Here is a 24,779-nt window from a genome sequence, read left to right on the forward strand (position 1 = left end):
CCTTCGACGAACAGGTGGTGTCACGTCAGTGTTTCCACATTTCAAAGAGAAGCATCAGTTATGTGTTTAGGAGAAAATGGTGGAAGAGGGAGCTGGTCTGCATGACCATCACAGCTGAACAGATCCTTCTTTTCTTTCTCTATTCGTCACAAATCCCATTGTATTTTCAGTTATTAATTTACACACACACACACACACTCTCGCTCTCTCTCTCTCTCAACACACACACACACACACACACACACACACACACACACACACACACACACACACACACACACACCTCCAAATACAGCTCATTGGGGACCCCAAATGATTTCTTAAAAATCTGTTCTGTTTTCATCATTTCCATAACTTCATTCCTTTCCTGCCACTACTGTGGAAATCACTGAACAAGTACGCAGCATTACAAAAGAATAAAGACTCAGCAAATGTGGATTTTAAAACTCTTTCTCAATGAGAAGCCGTTCACCTTCAGCTGAACACAGAAGAAAAGCGTTTTACCGACACTTTCTCCGAGCAGGGCTCATGAATTTGATCATGCAGATGACTACCTATACACTACTGTGGTTATTAATCGTTTTAGACGTTCGTACAAAGGGACTGAATGTCTGATCCTATTAGGAATAGCAAAAGGTGAAGGGGACACGTAGGTCTGCACTGATCAAACCTTTCCTCAACTCTGTGTATCTTACTATGGGAAAGTATGTCTACATTTTTTCTTCTGCATTTCGGTTTATTAGCAAATTAAATGATTTACAAACAGTGTGAACCTCACAACATTTGGATTCCTTTTTATCGATGTTTGGCCTCAGGTCTGACAAACTGCCCCTCACTCTCCATCTGGTGAGACATTTGACACTGGGAAAAGTAGGTTATAGGTCAAACACATTCTTAAGATGTTTTGTTCTTTTGAATCTAATGACACGTTTCCGAAATACATGTCCTTTGTATTTCGTTTTGTTATCAAATTTGTGGTAATGGTTTTATCCACGTGGGGAAAAAAAAACATTCATTCAGCACACAAACTAATCAAGCATATTAACTAAACTTCAAAATAAAAGTTCACTTATTTACTCTGTTAGTTCCCTAAACTGCCTCAGTTTCAAGACTGTAGACTCTGATTTTTTTCTTCTTCTTCTTCTAAGAAAAATTACTTTAACTTTAGAGTACACAGACTTATCAAGATTCTGTGATTCCTTAACTCTGTGAAGTTCACACATGGCCCCAATCCTCCTCCTCTGTAGATAAGGCTCTAATGAGACACTGTAAAAAAAATCCACAGCAATTAGAGGATTAATGGATTTGTCAGTGAAACGAGGATTGTGAATTATACCACATGTGTATGTGTTGACGCCATCTAGCGGGTGTCTCAACTTCGTTTTGGCTCAGAGAGAGAGAGAGAGAGAGAGAGAGAGAGAGAGAGGTGGTTGCAGTATATATTAAGATTTGGAGGGGGGGGGGGGCATATTTTATGGCATATTTTCCAACCCTGACCCCTTGATTCCCAGTCTCAATAATAATGTAGTGCCGACTGTGGGACACATGAACTGACATGCTTCCTGGTATTATACACTGGCCTCTGCACATAAGGTGTAATACAACCAAATGGGCTCCAACCCAAACGGCCTCCCTCTGAAACTATTTGTTTTGCGCACAACCGGGAGAGTGCGACTAATCCAATCCAATTTCCGGACACACAAAGGCTCGGTGATTCATTGAAAGAAAAACAAAGAATGAATCAGTGTGGAGCTGTGCTGTTCTGTCCTCCTGGCAGCTCTAATCCCAATTCAGACACACGCACCGTTACGGCTGCGCTGAGGGCGCAATAGACGCGTCCACGCCAGCGGATGCTCCCGCTCTGGCTCGTTCTCAGGGGAGTCGTGTTTGCAAGAAAACGGCTCACGTTGACGTCAGATCGGTGAGTGACTTTACCGACAGGAGCTGCACCGGAGCTCACCCAGTCAGCACCGGAATCCACAGCAGACAATCAAGCCGAGAGGCGGCTGCCGGATGTGATTGTATTTTAAACTTTAATGGAGACTCGGCGTCTCCAAACTCGTTGTGGATTCAGTATTTGGCTGTGAGGAAGAGCGAGAGAGAGGGAGAAAGAGAAAGAGCGAGAGAGAGGGAACGACGCGGCATCTCGCCGCTGACAGAGAGACCACTTGTGCCGCCGTCACAACTGTGCCAAGAGACTGGGAGTCTTTGAAAAGCGACCGGAGCGCAGCCGAGCGGCATACCAAGCAGCGTCCCGGGGAGCGACGCGCCGGGCTGCGATACAACGCATCGTCTTCAAGGTGCCGTGCGTGAGTGTGCGTGTCCACCTGGGTGCGCGGGGAACAGAACGCAGCAATGGCACTTTTCCCGTGTGGAGACGAAGGGAGGAAGGCAACAGTCACCAGCAAACAAATGTAAGAAGAAAAAAGAAGATTCCCTTCGTCTTGCCACGGGTGCGCACTGGCGAAGAGGCGCAGGACCCGCAGCATCATCGATTTCGCACTTTGTGATTTTTGCACTTAACGTGTGTGACGCGGTGAGCGGCTGGATTGAGAGAGGGGCTTCACCTGAACGAAAAGACTGACATTTGTTTTAACCATGAACGCCAGGATCTTGTTTTTGCTTGTTTGTTCTGCGGCATTTTTCGCTGGGCTGCAGTGCGCCTCGCCAAGGACCACAGCGGGGACGGATTCCACCACCGCCGGCTTCAGCAACATCAGCAGCGGCAGCAGCAGCGGTGGTGGTGGTGGTAACAGTGGGGAAACCGGGGGCAAAAGAGACTTGAACCAGACCATAAACTCCAGAATCAAAAGGAGAACCCTCTCTGTGGATTTTGCGGTCCCCTCTCTGTTGCGCAATTACCTTGCGGAGTTCATAAAGAGACCGCTGAACGGTGACTGCCAGACTTTTAGAGGATGTTACACAGTGCGCGCAAACTTGAAAATGCACTGCATACCTCTGCAGAAAACCGTATCCACTTTTGTGGAGCCCAGTTCTGCTGCTGCGGATTCAGCACCGAGGAACGTGTCTGCTGATGGACAGCTCCCCTTCTTCTACAAGCGGCCGCTGTCCAAAGTTCTGAAACTGGGCCTGACGAAAGACAGCAGGAATTCCAACCTCGTGGTGGTGGAGATCGGAGAGGATATAGTCAAGACGGGATGTGGGGGGCTGTCTGTGTACGAGGAGGCCCCGGAGTTCACCCTGGAAATGGACCTCACATCTGTTCTGGAGGGGTGGCTGGGCGCGGAGGGGGGCCGGCTCAGGGTCCGCCTCATGCCCGAGAAAAAGGCGCAGGTGCCCGGGATCGAGGATCGGTACACGGCGGCCATACGCGCTGCAGACCCCCGCCTCTTCTTACAGATATCTTCTCAGGGTGAGTCCCCCCCCCCATGCCTTCCCATGGTGTTCCCTCACACACACACACACACACACACACACACACACACACACACACACACACACACACACACACACACACACAGAGCCTTGTCTTTATGACTTCAGGGGCATTACATTGATTTCCTGGAGACCCCATTAATGTGACTATGCAAACAGATTCCCGTCCCCACAACATGAGTAATACCTGGACCACACACACAGATATATATATTATCATTTCTAAAAGATTCTATTGCATTCTCTTAACCATCTCCACAAAGGGCTTAACTCCAACCCTGTCCCCTAATCTGAACCTCAAAAAGACATTTGGACTTGTGAGGACCAGCCATATGTCCTCATAACTATGGTTTTAAACCTTAATTTGTCCCCACTACCATACAAAACACATGAGCACACACACGTGCATGCCTCAGCAGGCCTAATTCATGTTGTTCAGTCACGGTTGTGATTTAAGTTCTGCTGTGATTAATTTTTGATGTTGGATCCAGTGTGTGTGTAAAAATGCAGTGGTGGTTTTCATGGTGGCAATGAGCGAGTAAAGGAATTTAATGACCTGATGGGAAAATGACGACTGAGGGCTGTGTGTGTGTGTGTGTGTGTGTGTGTGTGTGTGTGTGTGTGTGTGTGTGTGTGCGTGTGCGTGTGTGAGAGGGAGAGAGAGGGAGAGAGAGGGACTCCTTGCATTTAGTTGCTGTGTCTGACTCTCCAGACTCATGTTTCATTATTGATGCCCACCACAGCACTGCTGAGAGACAAATGCATGTTGATTTAATTACCAAACTTTCATTATTTTCCAGTTGGGATCCACACTGAGTATATGCAACATCTTTAGAGGCTGCCATCGTTATCAGTTCTGAGATGGTAATTATTATTTCATTAGCAGGGGAAGAGAGGTGCAGTCGCCTGATAATAACATGCCTGCACATTGCATAAGTCCCCAATGCAAAGCTATTTAAGTTAGAAACGGCCCCAGCAGGGCATACTGGGTTCCCCCTTAACGATACCTTCTCAATCCCCTGAGCCACCCACCGCTTGAAGGAAGGTTGGAGATGTAAGAGAACAGGTTTTTATTTTGATTAGGCACAAATTAAGCCGTTATCTCCAAGAAAGCTTTAGCACTCAATACTCGAGGGCCCTTCCCTCGTTCTTTTGAGCATCGGCACAATCAGTGTAATTGCTTAATCACTTTGATGAGGGAGGCTGGCCCAGAAAAAATCCAACGGAACCTATCGGACAAAGGCAGAGCGGAGGCTGGCTCGGCTGGGAGCTGATAGAGTAAGGAGGACGCCCCCATCCACCACCATCCCCGACGACCACAAACCCCCTTCACCTGCAGGCATGTCTGCACCTAGGAACACATGCAGACATGCAAATGCACACATAGAAATGAACAGAATGTAGAAACGGCATGTTAGGTAACAAACTATTACATGTCGTGTTAGTTACTGCGCTGTGCATTGCATTGTGAATATGGCTGGATTTTCAAATGAAACATAATAACTTGCTGTAATGTTGTAATGGCAGTGTTGTTAACCCTTTGAGCTGTATATGCAATGACACACACACGGCGAACATGCTTTATACATATCAAACTGTGCTAGGGAAGCATCTGGGTGCAGCAGCACTGCCGCTCCAAGCAGGCAGTCCAACAACACAGCTGCTGGTGGGTTCAGGTGGGAAGCCAGCAGGGGATGTTTTCATGTTTTTGCAGTGAGGACATCATCTCCGGTGAGTGCCACTTTGTCGTTCCAGCCTCTGACTCATCAAACTGGTCCTGTGGATCGGTGTGGAATAGGAGGAATGTATTCGTTTTCTGTTATTAATCTGAGATTTTCCCAAGAGTCAGCCAATTCCTGACAATGACATGTGTTTGTGATCATGTGACAAAGCAGTTGCATCAGAGTGACCGAGGGGGGATGTGTGATGTTCTCAGAGGGAGAGGAGAGGCTGGTACAATGGATCAGCCAAAAAATGGGACTTTGACACAAGAGATTTCTCCTCGCACCAACATGACAGTGACGATCATCTCCGAACCTAAACTAAAACATATTAACACCCACTAACGTCTGGCTTTTGTCTGCAATGGGAAAGGATACAATCGGGATTCGACAAAGGTTTTTATTGGCTCTGAACCTGCTAATTTGGCAAGACAGCGAGGTGAGAGAGCACCTGGTTTCTCGGTGCATTTATGAAGTTGAACATGTATTTGGCTGTGAGGAAGAGCGAGAGAGAGGGAGATACTCTACCGGCAACGGGAGTCAATCGCCTTTAGTGTGTTTACCCAGGTTTACCTAACCATGATGACACAGTGGATTTCAACCCAGACCCTGATCTTTCCCATACCAAGCTATGCACGAAAAAAAAAGAGACAAAAAATACCCACACACAGACACACTGCTGTCTAGTTTCCAGTTTCCCCTTTAATCTGCTTTGATTGAAAATGTCCACTGCAGCTCTCAACAGCCTTCAAATCCACACAGCTGGTGTCCTTGTGTCTGTGTACAGTAAGCCGACCTGAATGGTGGCTGGAACTTGTATGATCAGGACAGTTTTCAATGTTTGTATCGGTAATATTGTGTTGATTCTGTCCTGCTGTTAACGGCGGCAGATCAAAACGTGTGTTGTTGTTGTACAGGGCAGCAAACAGCGTATTTTGCTGCTTAATTGAAGGAACTTGTTTGTACCTGTCGTCCTCTGTAAACTGTCCTCGGTTCAGCAGGAAATTAGTTTGTGTTCTGACATGCACTGCATATCCATGGAGAATATTGTGTTGTGTAGTCATTCTGGTGAAGTGGTTACAGGCCCACTCATCACACAATGAGTTTGGGCCAAGAAGCCAAACTCTGCTGCCGCAAAAGAAGAACGACTGATCCATTATCTACCTACTAATTCATCAAACGTCTATCTGTTTGTCTGTCTGTCTGTCTGCCTGACTGTTAATTCGCTGATTTCTATTCCACCCTGTCGGACTGAGACAGACACATGGCACTGGCACTGATCTCAGTCATGGCAACAACATTCAAAGGATCACTTCCATTTGGCAATTGTTTGAAAAAAGCTTTTAATTTGAAAAGTTGTGAACTTGTCCTGAGATTGTGTCGATTACTTAACAAGCCTCTGAAATTTAAAAGTTAATAATTCAAATTACACACATTTGAACAGTAATTAAGCAAATTCGTTTATTTTTTATTTTTATGAAAAACATTGACTATAAAATCTCACTGCAGATAAACCAGGTAGGATTAACACACAGTTTTCTCATTCTGCACCATAGACTGTTTATCAAAAGCTCTGCACACAACGTCCAGCACACAAACAATAAATAGTGACAGTGTATTGTAGAACAGTTTGAGGAGGACTCACTAATGGTAAAGAATAATTGTGACGTAGCTCCAGAGCATTAACACAGGACAAGAGAACAGAACATTCCGAACAGGCAGGTTTACAAAGGACACAATTTAAAAAGAAACAAAGGTATAATTTCAGCTCATCCATTAATGCAGACAAATGCCACTGTTAGTGCAAAGACAGCAGCTCCTCATTTAAATGAATAGGCTGCTGTCAGTTGTTTATTGCATCCATGATCATTTCTCTTATTTCACGTCTCCTCCATCCTTCATCCTCACATAACCCAGAAATTGATCAAGTCTTTAATCATTGAGGAAAGCTCAGAGGAGCAGAGTGACTTCCTGTGGGAAGCTTCAGCGTGGAGATATAGAAGCATTCACTCGCTCCAAATGTGGTACGATAATGAGCCGTATTGAAAACACATCACCTCAGCGATTCTCTTTTTTGTCAAGAACAATGGGAAAAGGACAAATAACAGCATCAATAGAACAAAGCTCAAAACAAAGAAAGCAGCAGTTCCTATAGAGTCTGATTTGACAAAAGCAGCTTTGTCTCCGACTGCATGAATTACCAGCATCTGCCATGAATCTAATCCCAACTCCTGTGCATGGCAGGGTTTATGTTTATGAATGAAAATGTCAATGTGACCTACATGATTTTAGAACAAGACAAGCTGTTGAAACAAAACAAGCCTTTTCCTCCTTCTTTTTAATGCAGGAAGTATTTTATTATGAAAAAAATGTATGGGGATTGGCCAACCACATCTGGTATTTAGACAAATAATCGGATAACAATAAAACACACATTGTAATTGGCATCAATAAAAGACTGATATCACTGGTTTTGTGGTTAAGCTCATGAGGCTGCGCCTCCAGATCATGAAATTCCTGTGATCTTTAAGCACTAGGTTGTTTTGCTTTGCACTTTTCTTCTCTTTTTTTTGTTTATATGAAAAACATTGGCATATATGGTTTCAGTAATTAGCACGATCACCTCCCAGCACATCCTGAGCTTTAACGGTTCAAATATGACCTGTCTTTAAATTCTTTAACATCACCAATTGTCATCCAGTAAAATGTTTTATCTGCTAGGTAACTTATTAGTCACCCATAACCATGATATTCATGCTTTATGCATGTATGTATGTATTATATGTATTTTATGTGCTTTAGACTACGCCTACCTTACAACGTATGAATAAACACAATTGATCTATTTTATGCTAATAACGAACTATCATATGGCTAATCATGAAAAAATTATGATCAGAAAACAAGTTGTTTGTATTCCCATACATATACAAATTTGCTGTTATGATCACATCTGTTGTGTTAAAGGCCAAAAATGCCTGCTGTACTTTCCCATGAAAACAGTGTGTGTGTGTGTGTGTGTGTGTGTGTGTGTGTGTGTGTGTGTGTGTGTGTGTGTGTGTGTGTGTGTGTGTGTGTGTGTGTGTGTGTGTGTGTGTGTGTGTGTGTGTGTGTGTGTGTGTGTGTGTGTGTGTGTGTAGAGGGTCGGTTAGTGGGGATCATCCTTGCTGCGTTCCACTCTACAACTATATTAAAGTCAATATGCTTTCTTTGCATGAAAAATAATTCTAATATTATTGCACAATATGTTTTTACTATTATTATAGGATTTTATTGCAGTTTAATGTTTTGTAATTTTGAATGGTTTGGCAACATGTACGATGGGTTTCCCAGCCAAATTTGACCCAAAACATCACAGGAAACTTTTATTTATAGACATTTTAAATAAAAAAATTTAAACAAGCACAATAAATAAATTAAATGTGTCTATATGTATTTTAGAATCCATTGGTTGAGCATGTACGCCTTGATTTGATCAGGAATAAACTTATAGGTGTGTTTCAAACATCTAATCTTGAAAATGGGTCAAATTTGACAGACACAGACGACAGGATGAGTAAACGAATGCGTCAGTGTCACTGAATGATTGTGTGTCAGTATTTTGTTAACCGGTGATGGATTGGTGACTTGTCCTGAGTGTACTGACTCATGCCCAATGTAAGTTGAGATTCAAAACCTAATTATACTTTATTGTATTTCAGTTTGATCATAATTTATTTGTTGTTCAAATTAATGATGCCAAGCAAACTGTAATTGACATTGAAATAAACAGTCAATTGCTTTGAATATTAATTGCTTTGATTCAAATGGCTCTGTGTTTGACCTTGAAAGTAGTCACTGTGTTCAGGGGCTGCATCCTCCAGAGGCTGCATTTTGAAACCGATTGCATCACAGTGGCAAAACTAGACTGTTGAGAAGGCTCCTTCAAATGCAGCCAACAAAGGTGTCCTCCCGTGCGCCTCCTTCATGGGCCGGGCAGACTCTATCCTTAGAAGGAGGCCCCCTGAATTGGGACTCAACGAGCAATGACCCTAAAGGTTATATTTGGCCCTCTGAGCTGTGTTACCTCTTCGTGACAGACTAGACTACCTTGGCCGAAACCACACATGCACATTAAAATACATAGACATAAGACGACCCCAAAAGCCAAAACACAACTACAAAAGTCACATCCATTGTGTTAAGGTGTGACTTGACCGCAGAAAGAAATCAGCTCATTTCATGGTCACCATCCGTTGTGGCTTTTGTAGTTGGGTTGTCAGTTTTGTATTCTTGGTGTAGCGTTTGCATTTATATTTTCCATTAATGTGCTTGTGTGGGACCCCTTGCCCACCATATTTAGTGGCTCGCCAAGTGACAAGACAGGCTGGCCACGCTGGGGCTAGCTGGTTAGCATGTTAACTGCAGTAGAAGTCAAATTAAGTAAATTAAAAATAAGTTAATATTGGTGTGCTACCTACTGCGGGAGACAGCTCTTGGGAAATAAAGGGAGGGGAAGTTTGTGCTACTGCTGTTTGTGTAGCAATAGTGAAAACATGCATATAGCTCCTTTAACGCGAGGCCTAGCTCTTTAGCTGCAGAAAGAGTTTGCTCAGTTGACATTGGCTCAGCTCGCTGTTAAACTTTGGTTTCATGATAACTGGTGGACGCACAGGGTCATTTACATTACTTTGTATTTGGCTCTGCATGCATTTGCCATATTATATTTTTATACAGAAGATATGGAAGAATAAAATCACTAATATAACGTTGATTACCTCTACGTAGTCCGACCAGAGCTCCAGCGTCTTTCACTTTGGAACGAATAAGCAGGCACAGAAAATGGACAGCTACAACAGAGAACTGTCAGCTGGTGTTATATGGAGGTGCACGCCGTATCCTTAATAAGATGATTCATATTCTCTTCAGAAAACAACTCTGCGTGTTCCTTTTTTCAAATTGAATTTAGTTTCACTTTATTCTATTTACGGTTCAGCCTTTAATATAGTGACAGTTGTCCTGAGTTGTCCTCCACACAGGTGGACTCCACAGCCGCCCTCTAGATTACTGTGCGACTGTTTGCAGAGTCACAGATTATCATGGGCAATTATTACATTATGAGATTCTACAAGGCCAAACTGTGTTTACACATTGTTGATGCACAGTCACAGACACACAGACACACAGACACACACACACACACACACACACACACACACACACACACACACACACACACACACACACACACACCACACCACACACACACACACACACACACCTGGACACACATATCTGTCCATTCTTTTCCCTTCTTGTAACCGCTTGTAACACAAACTCCGACCTGCCAAGGCTCCCCTGTGTGTTGTCTCGCTCTGTCGGTTAATTTTACAACCCTGATTGGCCAGTTTCTGGCATTTATCTGTGTAATGTGCATGCAACACTTGTTGTTTTCAGCCTCCGGTAAGATGCCGGCTATTAGCATGAAATAAATACCCGCCATGGCACCGGGAATAATTTGACGATCAGGCGAACGTGCCTACGGGAGTCAAGGCATTAAACGCTGCATAGTACATTTATACTTACTCGCCCTATGGGCCCTATGGGGGAGATCATTAATGAGAAATGTTTCTATGAGCTACAGTATAGGAAAAGGGAAAAACAGCGCTGGGCAGGTGTGATAAAGACTTGACCTCTACTTTATTAACCTCTGTTATGTTCACCAAGCAGGGCCATAAATAGGCTGCAAGAGAATCATTAAATGATTTCAGCATTAGAAGCAGGAGGAAGTGGGGGACCCCTGCTTCATTAACCTGCACATACCTGCCACTGAGCTCTTTAAGATGTTCGTGTTCCTTCAGCACGCCATTAGCAAAGAGTGCATTCATAAAACCGCCTGGCATGGTGATTGAGGCCCCCGCAGTAAGAGAGTGCCACCATCATGCTTGAGAGGAGCGGCTGTGTACGCTAGGGCTTTTCTCCCCATGTTTGCCCCCTCAGCGCTGCCTCAAAAGCAAACACACACTGTCGTGAGTTTCGGTTGAGCGTCCCCAGCCCGCTGCTCCTTTGAGAGGCTTAAAACAGAATCTTAGTGTGTCTGCGTATGTGTGTGTGTGTGTGTGCGTGCGTGTCTTAACCGTCAGGCAAATATAGCGATTTCTTCTGAAACATAAAGAGAGTGAAAAGCAAATTTATAAAGATAGATTACACCCTTGGCACCTTGTTTACCCTGTGTTGCTCGTGGCCCTTTTGGAAGAGGTTACTTGTTGAAAGATGAATACATTTGAATTTTCCTCATCCTAAATGCATTTCTCTTGTCTCCTGACAAAGTGGTACACATATCAGCTTCAAGAGCAGTCATGGTAGTTTGACTGAGGGTGTGAGGGTTGTTTGATTTCAGCTCATATCATATCTACCTTGTGGCTTTTTGACTGAGATGTTGCTTCTGCACTTACTGTATATATGTTCTGTTACTGATATGTTGTGTACTTATATGCCTACTTAAATGTTCACACCGGGGATCGGAGAGAAACAGCATTTCAATTCAATTCCAATTTATTTGTATAGCGCCAAATCATAATATGCATTATCTCAAGGCACTTTACATTTAAGGTGAAGACCTTACATTTTTTTTTGTAGAGAAACCCAACAGTTCCCACAATGAGCAAGCACTTTGGGGACTGTGGCGAGAAAAAACTCCCTCAAAAACTGGAAGAAGCCTCTAGCTGAACCATACTCAATGTGGGGGCGGCCATCTGCACCGGTTGGGGTGAGCAGGGAAAAATGGGGAGGAGAGGAGAGAAGTAAGAGAGAGATAGGGGGGAGGAGAGGAGAGGAGAGGGAGACCAGGGACACTTGTGCAGCATCAGATATCAGCTCTGAGTAGTTATAATGAAAACAGTGTAAAGATGCTATTGATTATTAATGATAGCAGCAACAGTTCATATACTGTATAAATTAAGTAATAATAGGTATTATTGTTATTAATAATAATAATAATAATAATAATAATAATAATAATAGTTGTTATCTTGCAGCTCTGGAGTCGTATAGATAGCTGCAAAGAGAGAGAGTAAGAGAGAGGGAGAGACTATGGGAGGAAAAGAAAAGGAAAGAGGATGAGGCCTGTGGTTGTACAGGATCCTGCCCGACTTGTTTACACTGAATGCAACTTGGGCCCAAACTGTGAAAATCTCTAATGTCAATGCGTGGTTGGAACTAAAGAGTTTGTTATCCTTGTTATATAATCTGTAGATTCATATTTCTATTAATGAAAATGAAAACAACAGTTCCCTGTTTTTGTCTGCACGAGTACTGCAAACATGGCAAGTAACATCTTCTAATAAGATCAAGTAATCCACTTTATTAATCTTTAGGGCTTTTAAATGTCAGTTAAGACTATGGTTTGGTCTTCTTGTATTTTGGCACACTAACCCTTCTTTTTCAAATGGCCATATCCACCTCAGAATACCCATAATCCCTTGGAGTTTGAGCGTGTCTGCCTTGTATTTAGAAGGAAGAGTTCAGGCATTATTTGTGATGAAGATGGAGTGGCAACCCCATAGGCGGATTTCTCCAGAGAGTCGCCCCCCTCAATATCAGTACAAACATAAGCAATGATTATCTTATATAGTAATACAATATACACTGAACGCTAATTATAGAGGCAAACTAAAGCATTCCTAAACTCTGACAGATTGTAACCCCCCTCCCACCCCACCTTGCCTCACAGTGGTTTGGTCAATGGCTCATCGCCCCCTCCTTCTCTCAGAGCGATGCAATCTCTCACTGACTCCCCGTAAGTAAGTCTCAGCCCTGAGACAAAGGATGTGTCAGACACGTTGCTGTAATTCTATCACTCGATAGAAAAAAAACTAATTTACATTTAACCAGACTTCATCTTGTTTGTTTGACCACAGTTGAATGTTGAATCTAACTCCGGCCACCTCGATACGTGCAGCTGCATCTTCTGATGCACAAGAGAGGCAGGAAATCTATCTATCTATCTAATTATAATGTTCAGAACTCAGTGAATTCTCATCTGATTTTCAAGCCGTTTGCTTTGTCAGATGTGTGTTAATGTTACAGAATGTTTGGTTACATTGAACTGGTTGAATTGCCTACCCAAAACAATTAGGTGTTATTAAGTGCATTGAACTGAATTGAATACCTTTGCCATGGATTTTGTGAAGCACTCTGTAACCTTGTTTAGATAAGTGCTATAAAATTTAAGTTATTGTTATTTTTCTTTTTTCTTACTGCATGTAAAATGGCTGCCATGCTGCATTTTCTGTATCACTTGGGAAATAAATTAATTCTCAAATCGTTGAAAAAAGAACAAATTACAACAAACACTGTTATATTCAGCGTCTATACGCTTCATAATGTTGTGGACGTTTACACAGTGACAGCAAAATATTAGAGATCAGGTTCTTCAGGAAAACAGAATCTAATATTATTCCCTTTAGATGGGATTTTGATGGGTGTTGCTTCTCTACTGCTACTGTAAATAAGTTCAAGGACCCCAGTGATACCAAATGCATGAGTATGGAAAACACCTTATTTCTATTATAGGACACAGACCGTTCAGGGTCATTGAGAGTGGTGGAAGGGTCAGATCCAGGGAGACAGCCAGGTGACAGGAGACATTTCTCTATTTATCCCTCCCCCAATAGTAAGATCCCCCCTGGGTGCCTCTCTCACAGGAGCTGAACTGGAGGAATAAAGCGCTCTTAAACACATTTGGTGGGAACATAGTTCGATGACACCGTGCACCTGCTGACCTTTAATTTAGTTTGTCCAGGTGGAAGGACGCAAAGCTGCTGGGGAAGTGACATTATATTACAAGTGAGTGCATGGACTCGTGTCAATCAATGAGGCTCCTGACATTTAAAGCTTGTATCAATCAGCCACTAATGGGAAAATCAATAGGAAGCCAGAATGGCATGTCACTTTATTACTTATGCATTTCTATGATCAATTCAGTCAAGCTGTTGGTGGCGTGTTGTGACGCCCCGGAAGACCCGTTAGGCCCCGCTCAGCTAATCGATACAGCGAGTTATCCCGAGCGTGGTCAAGTGCACGTGTTAGCTGCTCAGTGGACTTGATTTCATGACAGAGCAGTTGAGGAAAGGGCACCTGAGGGTGAAAAGCAGAATCTGTGATTGTCTAGCAGTAGCGTCAGAATTCTGGATTCATTGATTTTCTCATATTTACAAATGTGAATCGCAAAAATACACAAACACAGCATCTGCAATATAAACACCTCAGAGCGTTTTTTCTTTTCATTTTCAGAGCTAAAAAATCTGAATGCCTGACAGTGAAATAACAGGATTACCGCCCTGGAGTCACCACAGACACTTTCCCATGCTGTATTCACATGTTAAACCTCCATGAAATATTGCAAATGCAGCACGTTCTATTCCAATGGCCTCGAGTGAAGAAAACAGCTCCTCTCTGTGGCACCGTGCATGGCTGAAAATTAGGGCTTTTTAATGAGATGCCCCCTGAACCTGCAGAAAGAGCACATATGACAGTGGAATTCAACAGGACTGCCGTCGGCGTAATGAGACAGCTGATGCTTCACTTGTAGGAAGTGAAGAAACCATTTATTTGGCAGCCGGAGCTGGTGAGATGTTCGGCCTGTGCACCGGCCCTGACGTTACTTGGCTCCACCTCAAGAGCTCGGGGAGTGCAACTGTTGCCCAAAAAGACAAGCTGTTAGCATTCTGTAGCTGGCCACGCTTGAAATATGAAAACGTGTCGCTAGCCAAAGTGGAGATTACATGTAAACACACTGACAACGTAAACAGCAGTCAGTGTCTTTTTACGATATTAATCACCCTCAGTCTAGTTAATGCTCGTGTCACTGTTTTGTAAATTAGCCAGACTCAAGGTGACTTTGGCTGTGATTTTCATTTTCCATTCTTATTCAACGCTGTCTTTTTTCTTCTTCTTCTCCTCCTTCCCCCTGATGTTTTAGTTATTTATGCCACTTGCTTGTTCTTTTTTTAAAAAGTGCGAGCTGCCGGTTTGATTAATGGCGCTGCTTATAAGAGGCCTCGGCGCAGGAGTCGAGCTCGGAGCTAGGTGTGGAGAAGAATGCATACTGTACACTGAACTGTACGGAACGTGAAGTTCACACTTCCTCCCTGAGATGCTCCACTTTCATAATAAGAGAGGTAAATAATGTGCATATTTGACCAGTCATACGTTTCTGGAGGTTACACAGAGAATTGTTGCCAATTTGAATGCGATGATGCCATCATTGCCTCATTTTTTCCCCCTTTGTTCTGTCTATGTAGGTTATAAGATAAGGAGGGATGAAGATTGAAGTTCCTCTCGATATTACTGCCCCATCCCTCAGTGATTTATATTCTCCTCCCACGTTCAGTTTCATACATCAATGACCACACACAGTCATAACCCTGTATGGCGAAGAAAGAAATTAGACACACTCAATATCATGGAGAACAAATGATTGCTTCAAATGTCGCTAACATTTCATAAATGTGTTGCATTTTAGAGCTTAAAAACGAAATTACAAAGTTAAAAAAGTTAAAAAGTCTCTAGCTGTGCCTAAAGTTTAGGGACCAACTAAGACCCCCTTTTCCGTGGGCTGCGTAGACCACAGAGGCCGGAATGAGACAGTCTGGTCTACAGAGGATTTCTTTGATCACCGTCACCAGCTTGCTTAGCCTTTACTGCTGTCGCCTAGTAACAGGGCTGCAGTTCAACTCAACGAGAAAGTTTAATGACCCTTAATCTCAAGAGGGATCCAGCCCCACATAAGCAAATTGCTTGTCTAGTGGCCAGTCTGGCGTCTTCCCCTCCCAACAAAGTCCGGTAAAGCAAGCGCAGAGGCCCACATTTCCTACACGGGCTGAAAGTTGTTTACCAATCACAACAGAGTGGACCAGCTGGCCAATCAGATCAGGCTGGGCTTTATCAGGAGGGGGCCTTAAAGAGACAGGAGCGTTCAGACAGAGGCTGAAAAGAGGAGCTGCAGTAATGGACAATATGAGAAAAGTGACTGTTTTCTAAACGATAGAGTATGTAAATCAAATTTTATTAATAGCACAAATAAAAATGATGACCCAGAATATGAGCATGATATGTCTCCTTTAAAAGCTGGTTGCTGTCTTCGCTGCAGAATAAGAATAGAAGGGATAAGGGAGTTACTTCAGGGCAGTATCATAATATTTGCAGGGCATGGGTAAGAACTGGGTGTTTGGGGAGCTCCTGTCAGGCTTGGGAAACGACCATAATGTACATGATGTTCATTAAGTGTGTCTGCTGCTAAGTCAAAATGCAGTCAAGTTCATAGTTCCTACAATGGGAGACCAGCGTGTTCTGCTCATTGTAACCCAGACAAATAGCACTGTGGGTAATGTATATCAATGTTAAACTTATATTATTGCAGTTAAGTCAAAATTTTTGTCTGTGGGTATTCAATTTATTGGCTATATTGACCTGTGTGTCACTTTGTGCTGGGTAGGTGGCATACAGTGGGTTTATGAGAGCTTCCTGCTGAAAACAGCTGCTGCAGTCTAAAACAAGCTTGATAAGAGCAGAGTGTGTTGGCCAGAAAATGAAAACAATGATCTAAAACTACACTGCAAGGGTCGGCAGAGCTGATGGGAATCTGCAGATGTGGGTAATCACTTTTTTTCTGCATCTGCCACAGAAAATGACCCCTTTCACAAATTAATGGAGAGTTTCCAGCATCTCATTTCACTTTTTACAGTTTTTGGACAGCTGGCAGGATAGCAGCACAAAAATCTAAGGGAATGAGGAGGAAGCGGGAAGCATTTTGGGGGCAGCGCAACGCACCCGTAGTCTTTCCAGGCCAGCGAAGCACTACCACTAAGCTTTTCTCTGTTGTCAAGACTGTCCTTGGTTTTTCACACATCTTAAGCCAAACTTACATTTGAGCTGAATCAAACCAGTGCCTGTGACGCTAACCGCTGAGCATTAAGAATCAGGGGGGAACATGAAGAGAAGAAAAGCTCCCATCATTCACCTGGAGTTAAAAAGCCATTAACAGACGTGGCGCAGGAACTCATACACACAAAGCCTGGCAGCCTTAGAGGAGCAGCCTGAGTGCTCTCAGGCCACATCCCCAGCTCCCTTTATGATCTGTAATGGGATTGTTGAGGAGCTCCAGCAGCATCCTCATCACAGGACAAAACCCCCTTAATGGGACATGATTCGCCATGAAAGGGCAAAGAAGAGCAGTTTCTCACTGAACCCGCTTATCCCTTGAAACCTGCCCAACCCCACATCCTCACCCCCGCCATTCACCTTTCCAAGGGGATACTGGGCATGTTCAATCCTCCCTGCACCACCCCTGCCACTGCTGTGGCACGGAGGGGTGTGTACGTGTGTGTATGTGTGTTGGGATGGGGGGGGGGATGAAGAGGCAGAGCAGCAGTGCCATGAGAGGTGCTGTTTGTGGCGTATCGGAGCACCAGTCCCAGCATGCTCTGTGGCCTGGACTGGCTAAAGGGATGGAAGCATAACTTACTCAGTTTCTGAGATCGCTGGAGTTCAATATTGAGCTGTTTTGAACTCGCCAATGCCTCCAAACAGCTTATCTTCTCAGCTGAGTGCAATGAGAAAAGTTTGATGAAGTCCTAACTTCTGCTCAGTCTTTTTTTGCTAGTTTGAGTCTGGCTCTCTTAAGCAATAGTTGCCCCACCATCCAGCCATTTATTATCAGCTGGGACAAAATTGAAAAGTGATGGATAAAGCCAGGGTAATATCTACCTTGAGACAGGTGTTACATGTCAAAGTCAATATATTGGTCATGAGGATTGCCAGCCAGCCTGTGAGAACTGTTGGGCTGTCATGTTTTATGTGGCTCTGTAGAAACCTCAGGCCTTTCTCAATCTGCATTCACTTCTGTTCTTGTTGACTTGTGAAACATAATCAGTCACATTTCAAGTATTGTTCCTGTTTAAAAGTCTGCACCTTGCCAAGTAAAGTCCAGATGATTGGATGTGCTCTTGCTCTGCCCACATTACAGAGGATGCATCGCACGGTGACCTGTGTGGACAGCTTTACTATTTTACTATCACTGCTACTGCTGTTTCATGGCATGTAGCTTTAAGATTTTAAAAAGCAGGTAGTTGTTTAAACTTAAAGTCAATGGTTGATTCACAATAATAGTTGAAAATTTGCCTCGAATTTTTTCACAAGCCAACAAAAGCTATCAAGATGGTTGGTTGGTCAGTGCTCATGGAACCCAACAGGGAACAGCCTTATCTCCGTTAGTCCTTTTGAAATTTGCAACTGGCTCTGATGTATCTGCAGTGGATAAACATGACATGTTGTCTGTTTTGTACTTTGTACTTTATACTTAAATATTTTAGGTATTTATTTAATTATTATTATTTTTTAATGCAACTTTAATTTTGTACTAGAGTGTTGTCTTTATACTTTTGACCACATTGTTTGGGGTAAGGATTATTGTCCAATGCACAATATGGAATTTAATGATGCACAGGCTATTTTGCAATAAAGTTAACATTTAGGCAAAATTGTGATCAAGGGACAACTGAGGTTACCTGGGACCTCACTGACTCATGGGCGGCCAATAAGAGCCTTTGCACCAGCAGGCAAAATTAATCAACAAGAGGATGGGAGAGAGTATTGATTCGGAGTGCTTGTATCATTGCCTGTATGTCTGGGGAAGGGTTGGAGACAGATTTGGGCAGTGTCCATGCATAATGATTAACGTCTTATTGAAGTGACGGTGTGTCACTCTTTGTTTATATTTTTGCTTTGCCCAGAGACTGCTGCCACCTGGCAGTGGTACAGTGTAATGGATGCCGCACTCAAGGACCAGAACTTGATTAGTCCGCCCCTTGTCGTTGCAGCCAACGTGACTTAGTGCTGCTACAGGTGGTGTGGTCATTAGACCGGCCACTGCCCGTTATGCAGAAGAAACCAGGGCCAGCCACCCACGCAGGAAGACGCCCGGGGACAAAATCAGGTTCCTCTGAAATTCATGAGAGATCAGGGAAATCAAAGAGGGGGAGGGAGACAGTTTCTTCAGAAGAGGAGGGGGAAAGAGAAGCTACAATATGCAAAGCAATATATATCTGTTTGAGGAAAAACATCAATAAACTCTGTATGTATATGTGTTTTTACATGTATTTGTGAGTGTGTGTGTGTGTGTGTGTGTCTTTAGGACATTTTCCAGCAACAGTATTAACCTTCTCAAGAACAGTAGAGCTCATGGGGACCAAACCTGATACTAATGTGGCAAAACATCATTTCTGAGGACCTGGTCTAGCTTAGGGACAAGGTTTGATAAAGCTGTCCCCAAAAAAACGATGCAGAGTCCTCATGAATCCTCATGAGGACTATGGCTGGCCACAGTACAAAATCCTGCTTCCTCCGTGTTAGTGGATGGGGCATGTACCAACCTAAAAACTCAAAGTACCCATCAAACATTCTATCTCATTGTTCTTAGCACTAGTGTTATTTTCCTGGTTTAATTAGCTATTTGATGTTATAATAACGGGGTGAATGATTGACAGTGCATGTATTGGTGGGACCAAGCTACCACAGCTCCATGCCGTGATGGCTACTGCACAGACACTGACTCTGGCTACAAATGTATAAGATGGCAGCGCTCGAATATCCAGTACATTTTGACTTAATTTCTAGATAGTGGGAGGAATTTGAGGAAGCATCCATCTTTATATACAGTCTATGGTTTTCATGCAGTGTATTTGCAGCACAAGTGTTTGTTCATGGCAAAATATGCGGAGGAGGAACAGACTATCACTTAATAACTCTTTTCTTGATACCAAGTAAGTATGTTTGTGAATGGATTCAGTATATTCTGGTTTTATAATAGAAAGGTTTACATATTTCTTCTATATTCCCTGGAATGGGACAAATCTGTAGTCCTCACATTGGGTCGTGTGTTTTGTACCATTCTTCTCTCCATCTGCTGTTTTCAGCCTCTGCGCCTCTGTGTTTACCTTCTGTAATGTAGCCTCCGGCTCGCTCGATTCAGTTGCACACCCAAGGACCTTTGACTGGCTTGTTTTAATTTACTTTCCCTCCCCATTTGCCTTGTACATATCATGGCTTGACCCTGACCTTCACTCAGAGCCTTGTATCCGGCCATTCTGCACAAGTGCACTGCATACTAACCTCATGATCTAACTGGTATTAGCAGATACAGTATCTCCATGAGAAGCATGTGCTGTGATTGTCATTTTCATGAATGGTGGACTTTTACAATTTAAGCTGCAAAACTAGTCACTGACACTGATGAATGTAATGAACAATGTAGTGGCCTGGCATGTTTCCCATCACTCTTGTCACAATTGCCATAAAATATCAACTGTGTTTGTATCTGTGGATGTTTACAAGCTTGCATGTGTCCACATACACACACACACACACACAAACCTCACTGCCTCTGTCGGCATTCCCATCCATGCTGGTGTGCACGTTTGTGCGTTCATTCATGTGTGCATGTCCACTAGGGAGCACTGAGGTGCTTTCAGGCAACACAAAGCCTCTTCCTCCTCTGTCTGATCTTGCAGGAACAGTGAGCTGGAGCCAGCAGTTAGCAGCCCCATCAGCAGTGTAAAATGGGGGGGTTGGAAAAAAAGATCAGCACCTCCGATTTTTTTTGCTCAGTGCCAGCTGGACAACATGTTGACCTTGCTTTGATTGCACAGTTCATGAAATCAAGCTACGGCCCTGGCCTCTGGCCCCTTTAACTCCACACTCACTCTTTCCCCCAGGACACAGACACCTGCCTTTTCTCCATGTCCTACTGCAGACTGACCTTGGCGGTTGTTCTTGTGGCGCTAAGTAGAAAAAGAACGTACCACAGGTAAAAAGATCTTACCTGTGCCAGTGCTGCCGGCTGAGGGGAGTTGTTCACACGCCAGGTGATGCTGCTCTCGATTGCACTGCAGAGTTTTACTTATCATAAATGTAAAGATTTTTCTGACCTGCAATACCTTTACAGAAAAGACTTCTCTTACTTGCTGAAACGTTACAGCTGCACAGACTTTGCAGGAAGTCTCACAGTAAAGGGTGGCACAGTGAATTGTGAGCCAAGCTAGCACTGTCAGTCCAATTATGTCCAAAATGCCCCTTCTGTTGTCTGCCTCGTGGTTGTGTGCATCTCTGCATTACCCTGGCTGTGGTTATCCATCTGCAGAGATAGGCCAGATTGTTTTTTTATAGCTACTGTGGCCACATGGGCAGTCAGGTTAAGTAACATCTTGAAGAAGCAAATCCCATGATAAAGGGGTCATATGTTTCCAGTTAGCCTCCCTTATTGCCTTTGAATGCTAATGCCAAACGCATCATAAAATGATATCAGATACTTGAGGTGAGTGGGTGTCAGGGTTTGTGTATAGGCCAATATGTAATCTTGCAGTGGTGACACAAGCACTTTGAAAAAACATACGAATCAATCTTCCCGTCTGCCGTTCTAAAGAAAAGCCTGACTCAACTGTCATGTACTCTGGATTCACGCTTCAAGTTTCCATCGGGCAAAGTCGCTGACTGACAAGTATGAGAAGGGCCTTATCTGTCACCTTACAGGCATTTCATTATAAAAATGCTTGACTACTGCACTATCACAGGAAAGATGGTGAACGCAGCTGCCAGAAGGCGGGCTGGGTAAAAAAGAGACAGGCTACGGGACAGATTATGTAACGGTTACAAAGTGAACTTGGACACAGTCATTTTTGTTTCTCCTTCATCATCCTGACTTGCGGATCTTGTAACCCCTACGTGACATGGATCAAGCTCTGAAGTATCAGAGTTGAATAAAATGGGACTCAGGAGATTTGGCTTTGTACAGCGCCGTCAGTACAGGTCACACAACTCTTCTACTTCTCTGCGCGCGAATACCACAGGGGTGCCGTATAATGAGGCGAGAGGCTGGGTCCATCTTCCCACAGCAATCACAAATCACGTAATGGACTAGCTGTGGTGACTCAGCCTTTCAAAGTGACGGCGTAGCTCCATGTAGTGTGACGGGGTCGAGGTGGTCCCAGAGCAGTGCTCATGTGGTCAGGACCCCGGCCTATTTAGAAAAGGTCATCACAGAGGGGAAACCAGCCAGTGTTTTTCTTCAGCAAGTACACGCTGACAGGTTCCTGACATGACGTATCTTAAAATGCAGCCTGCCTCCTTTCTATTTTGCCCCAGACACTTTATTCACTGATGAGGAGCCGTCCTCATTTTAGCTGTGCAATATTTACTGCAGAGAGCTCATTAATGACTGAAGGGGCAAACATATTTGCAACTAAAAATAGTTGAAATGATGATGAAAAATTGTTCAGGTTTATCTGCAGGACCACAGTGTGTGTGTGTGTGTGTGTGTGTGTGTGTGTGTGTGTGTGTGTGTGTGTGTGTGTGTGTGTGTGTGGAGGACGTAACATATAAATATATATAAAGTCATCCTCAGTTATGTGTTGTGTTCAGACTGGAGGCTCTCAGTCAGAATTTGGAGAATGTGTGGAGGTTCTCCATAGTTCAGCATGTCTGATAGCAGCTAAAGTATGGAGCTTTAGGTAGGCAATTTGCCTCGCTTGGCATGAAGACTGAAAGCAGGGGGAAACAGCTCATTTTGCTTTAACCAAAGATTGCAAATCTTTCACCAGCTGTAATGGTCACAATTTAACTCAGTTCATGTTGTTAGTTAAATCTGGACATAAACAGAAGTGCAGAGACGACACTTCAGGTGTTTTCTGATCAAACCCAGCACTTCCGTAAAGCAGTTCCCTGACATTTTGTGGCAAGACTCAGGGGAGTCAGTGTTGTTTAGTAAGAAATACTGTAATGACAGCACATAGCCTACTATAAGTCCAATGAAGACGCAGGGTGGCTGTTTCCCTTCGCCTAAAGCCTTTGTGCTAAGCTAAGCTAATCACATCTTAGTTCTAGCATCGTATTTAGCGTACAAACATTGGGTACTAATCTTCTCAGCTAGCCCTCGGAATGAAAAACAAAAAACATATTTGCCAAAATGTTTCCTTCGACAACTTCCAGCAAACAACAGATGAAGGTTTTCTTATGAGAACAAACACAACCCAAATGATATAACATCTTCCAAACACCTCAAATGTGATTAGCTGCTTATCTGTTACAGACTCAACCCTCGTTTCCTCCCTCAGGTTCTTTTATTATACAGCTGTCATCATATTCATCTGCACTGTAATGACAAAGCTGAGGCACATTTTTTAATTGGCCGTACCCTTCTGCATATACAGTAACTGTCCCTCAAATTCAGTTTTAGATCAGGAACACCCTCGTTAAACCGTCAATAATTTCAGTTTCATCTTACCTAATCATTTCTGGCCTGGGTCATGCATGATTGATCTCCCTCCTCCTGGTTCTGATTTGCAGTACAAGCAAGTTTTCTTTACAGTGATTTATCGACTCTTGATGCACGTAAACACGTTAAATCTGGATAATTCTCTGGCATCACTCACAGTAGGCTCCTACAGAACATGACAACGACAAATATGTGTACTCTAGGTAAAATAATGGACTTTTCAAATTATCCTGATGTGGTCCGTACATTAAAAATGTCCCAGGCTTGTCTGCCTGGTTGAAATGCATCTGCAGTAAATGGCCAGTGATGGCTTTAATGTGACGAGATGGACGATGCCGCTGTGAAAACAAATGAAGCCACCTATGCCGAGTCAAGTGCAAATAGTGATTGTGATTTAAAAATCAGTAGGAGAAAGAGAATAATCCTTGTGATGAATGGGTTTGAACAGAGATAGTGAACCCCACCTGTGTGTTCGGGTCAGTGAGACGAGACGTTGACCAGTTGTGACTTCGAGTCATTTGTCTGCTTTATCTGCTTCAGTATCGAGCAGGACTCAATCAGACGATGAATGCCAGCTGGCTGTTAGGACGAGGACGGGAAAAGAGGACAAAACCCCCCCCCAACAAACAAACAAATGAAAAACACAGGCCAAATTAATGGATGCCAGCAGAAGTGAGGCAAGAACTGGCTCTTACGCTGATTAAACATCAGAGTCATGGAGGGGGGGGGGAGCCATTAGAGATAGATTGTATTGCCTTACTGGGGATCTGTGCTTTTATTTCAAAGAATGATATGTCTCTCGCCCCACACCAAGGATATATTTGGTCAATCCAAGCAAAGGGGGGGTTCAAGATATACAGTGCATTGAGTTTCCATTTATTCTGTACAAAGGGAGAACGGTTGTAGGTGAGGCTGCACACAAGTACCTCAAGGGTGTAAAAAGACAAACACTGCACAGCACAATTGTCCCTGAAGATCCACTATTTGGAGACATTCTCTGTGAATGACTATCTAGCTGTTTAGAGGACTCCAAAACCAAAAGGCCACGGTAGTCAAAAGAATATTATTATCATTAGCATAATTGCAAACATTACCAACCGGTGCCACATAACGTAATTTATTCAGCATTAATGTGTGAGGCGGTTGGTGAGTTGTGACACTTTGAAAGATTTCACTGCTCGTGGTAAAGTGCGTGCCAGTTCGGTTGCGTGTTTGGTTTCAAAGCTCACCGCCCTGTACCATCTGGTTCATCCCCCTTTCTGCCAGCAAATCGCGAGCCAAGAGCAGGGGCGCTGGGGTTCCTGCCACCAGCCCAAATGCAATGATCAATTTTCACCATGCATCCCCGCAGCCTT

The 24,779-nt window shown here is 43.6% G+C and overlaps 1 protein-coding gene across 1 annotated transcript in view; it reads left to right on the forward strand.

Moving 5' to 3' along the window:
• Nucleotides 1–1,882: 1,882 nt before the first annotated feature.
• Nucleotides 1,883–24,779, forward strand: part of alk (ALK receptor tyrosine kinase) — a 351,702-nt gene continuing 328,805 nt past the window's right edge. The window contains exon 1 of the mRNA XM_035169137.2: nucleotides 1,883–3,373. Within this exon, the coding sequence (XP_035025028.2) occupies nucleotides 2,599–3,373 (775 nt within the window). The 5' untranslated portion in view covers nucleotides 1,883–2,598. The remainder of the gene's footprint in view (nucleotides 3,374–24,779) is intronic.

Source organism: Hippoglossus stenolepis, chromosome 10 (genome assembly GCF_022539355.2).
Source record: "Hippoglossus stenolepis isolate QCI-W04-F060 chromosome 10, HSTE1.2, whole genome shotgun sequence".
NCBI lineage: Eukaryota > Metazoa > Chordata > Actinopteri > Pleuronectiformes > Pleuronectidae > Hippoglossus > Hippoglossus stenolepis.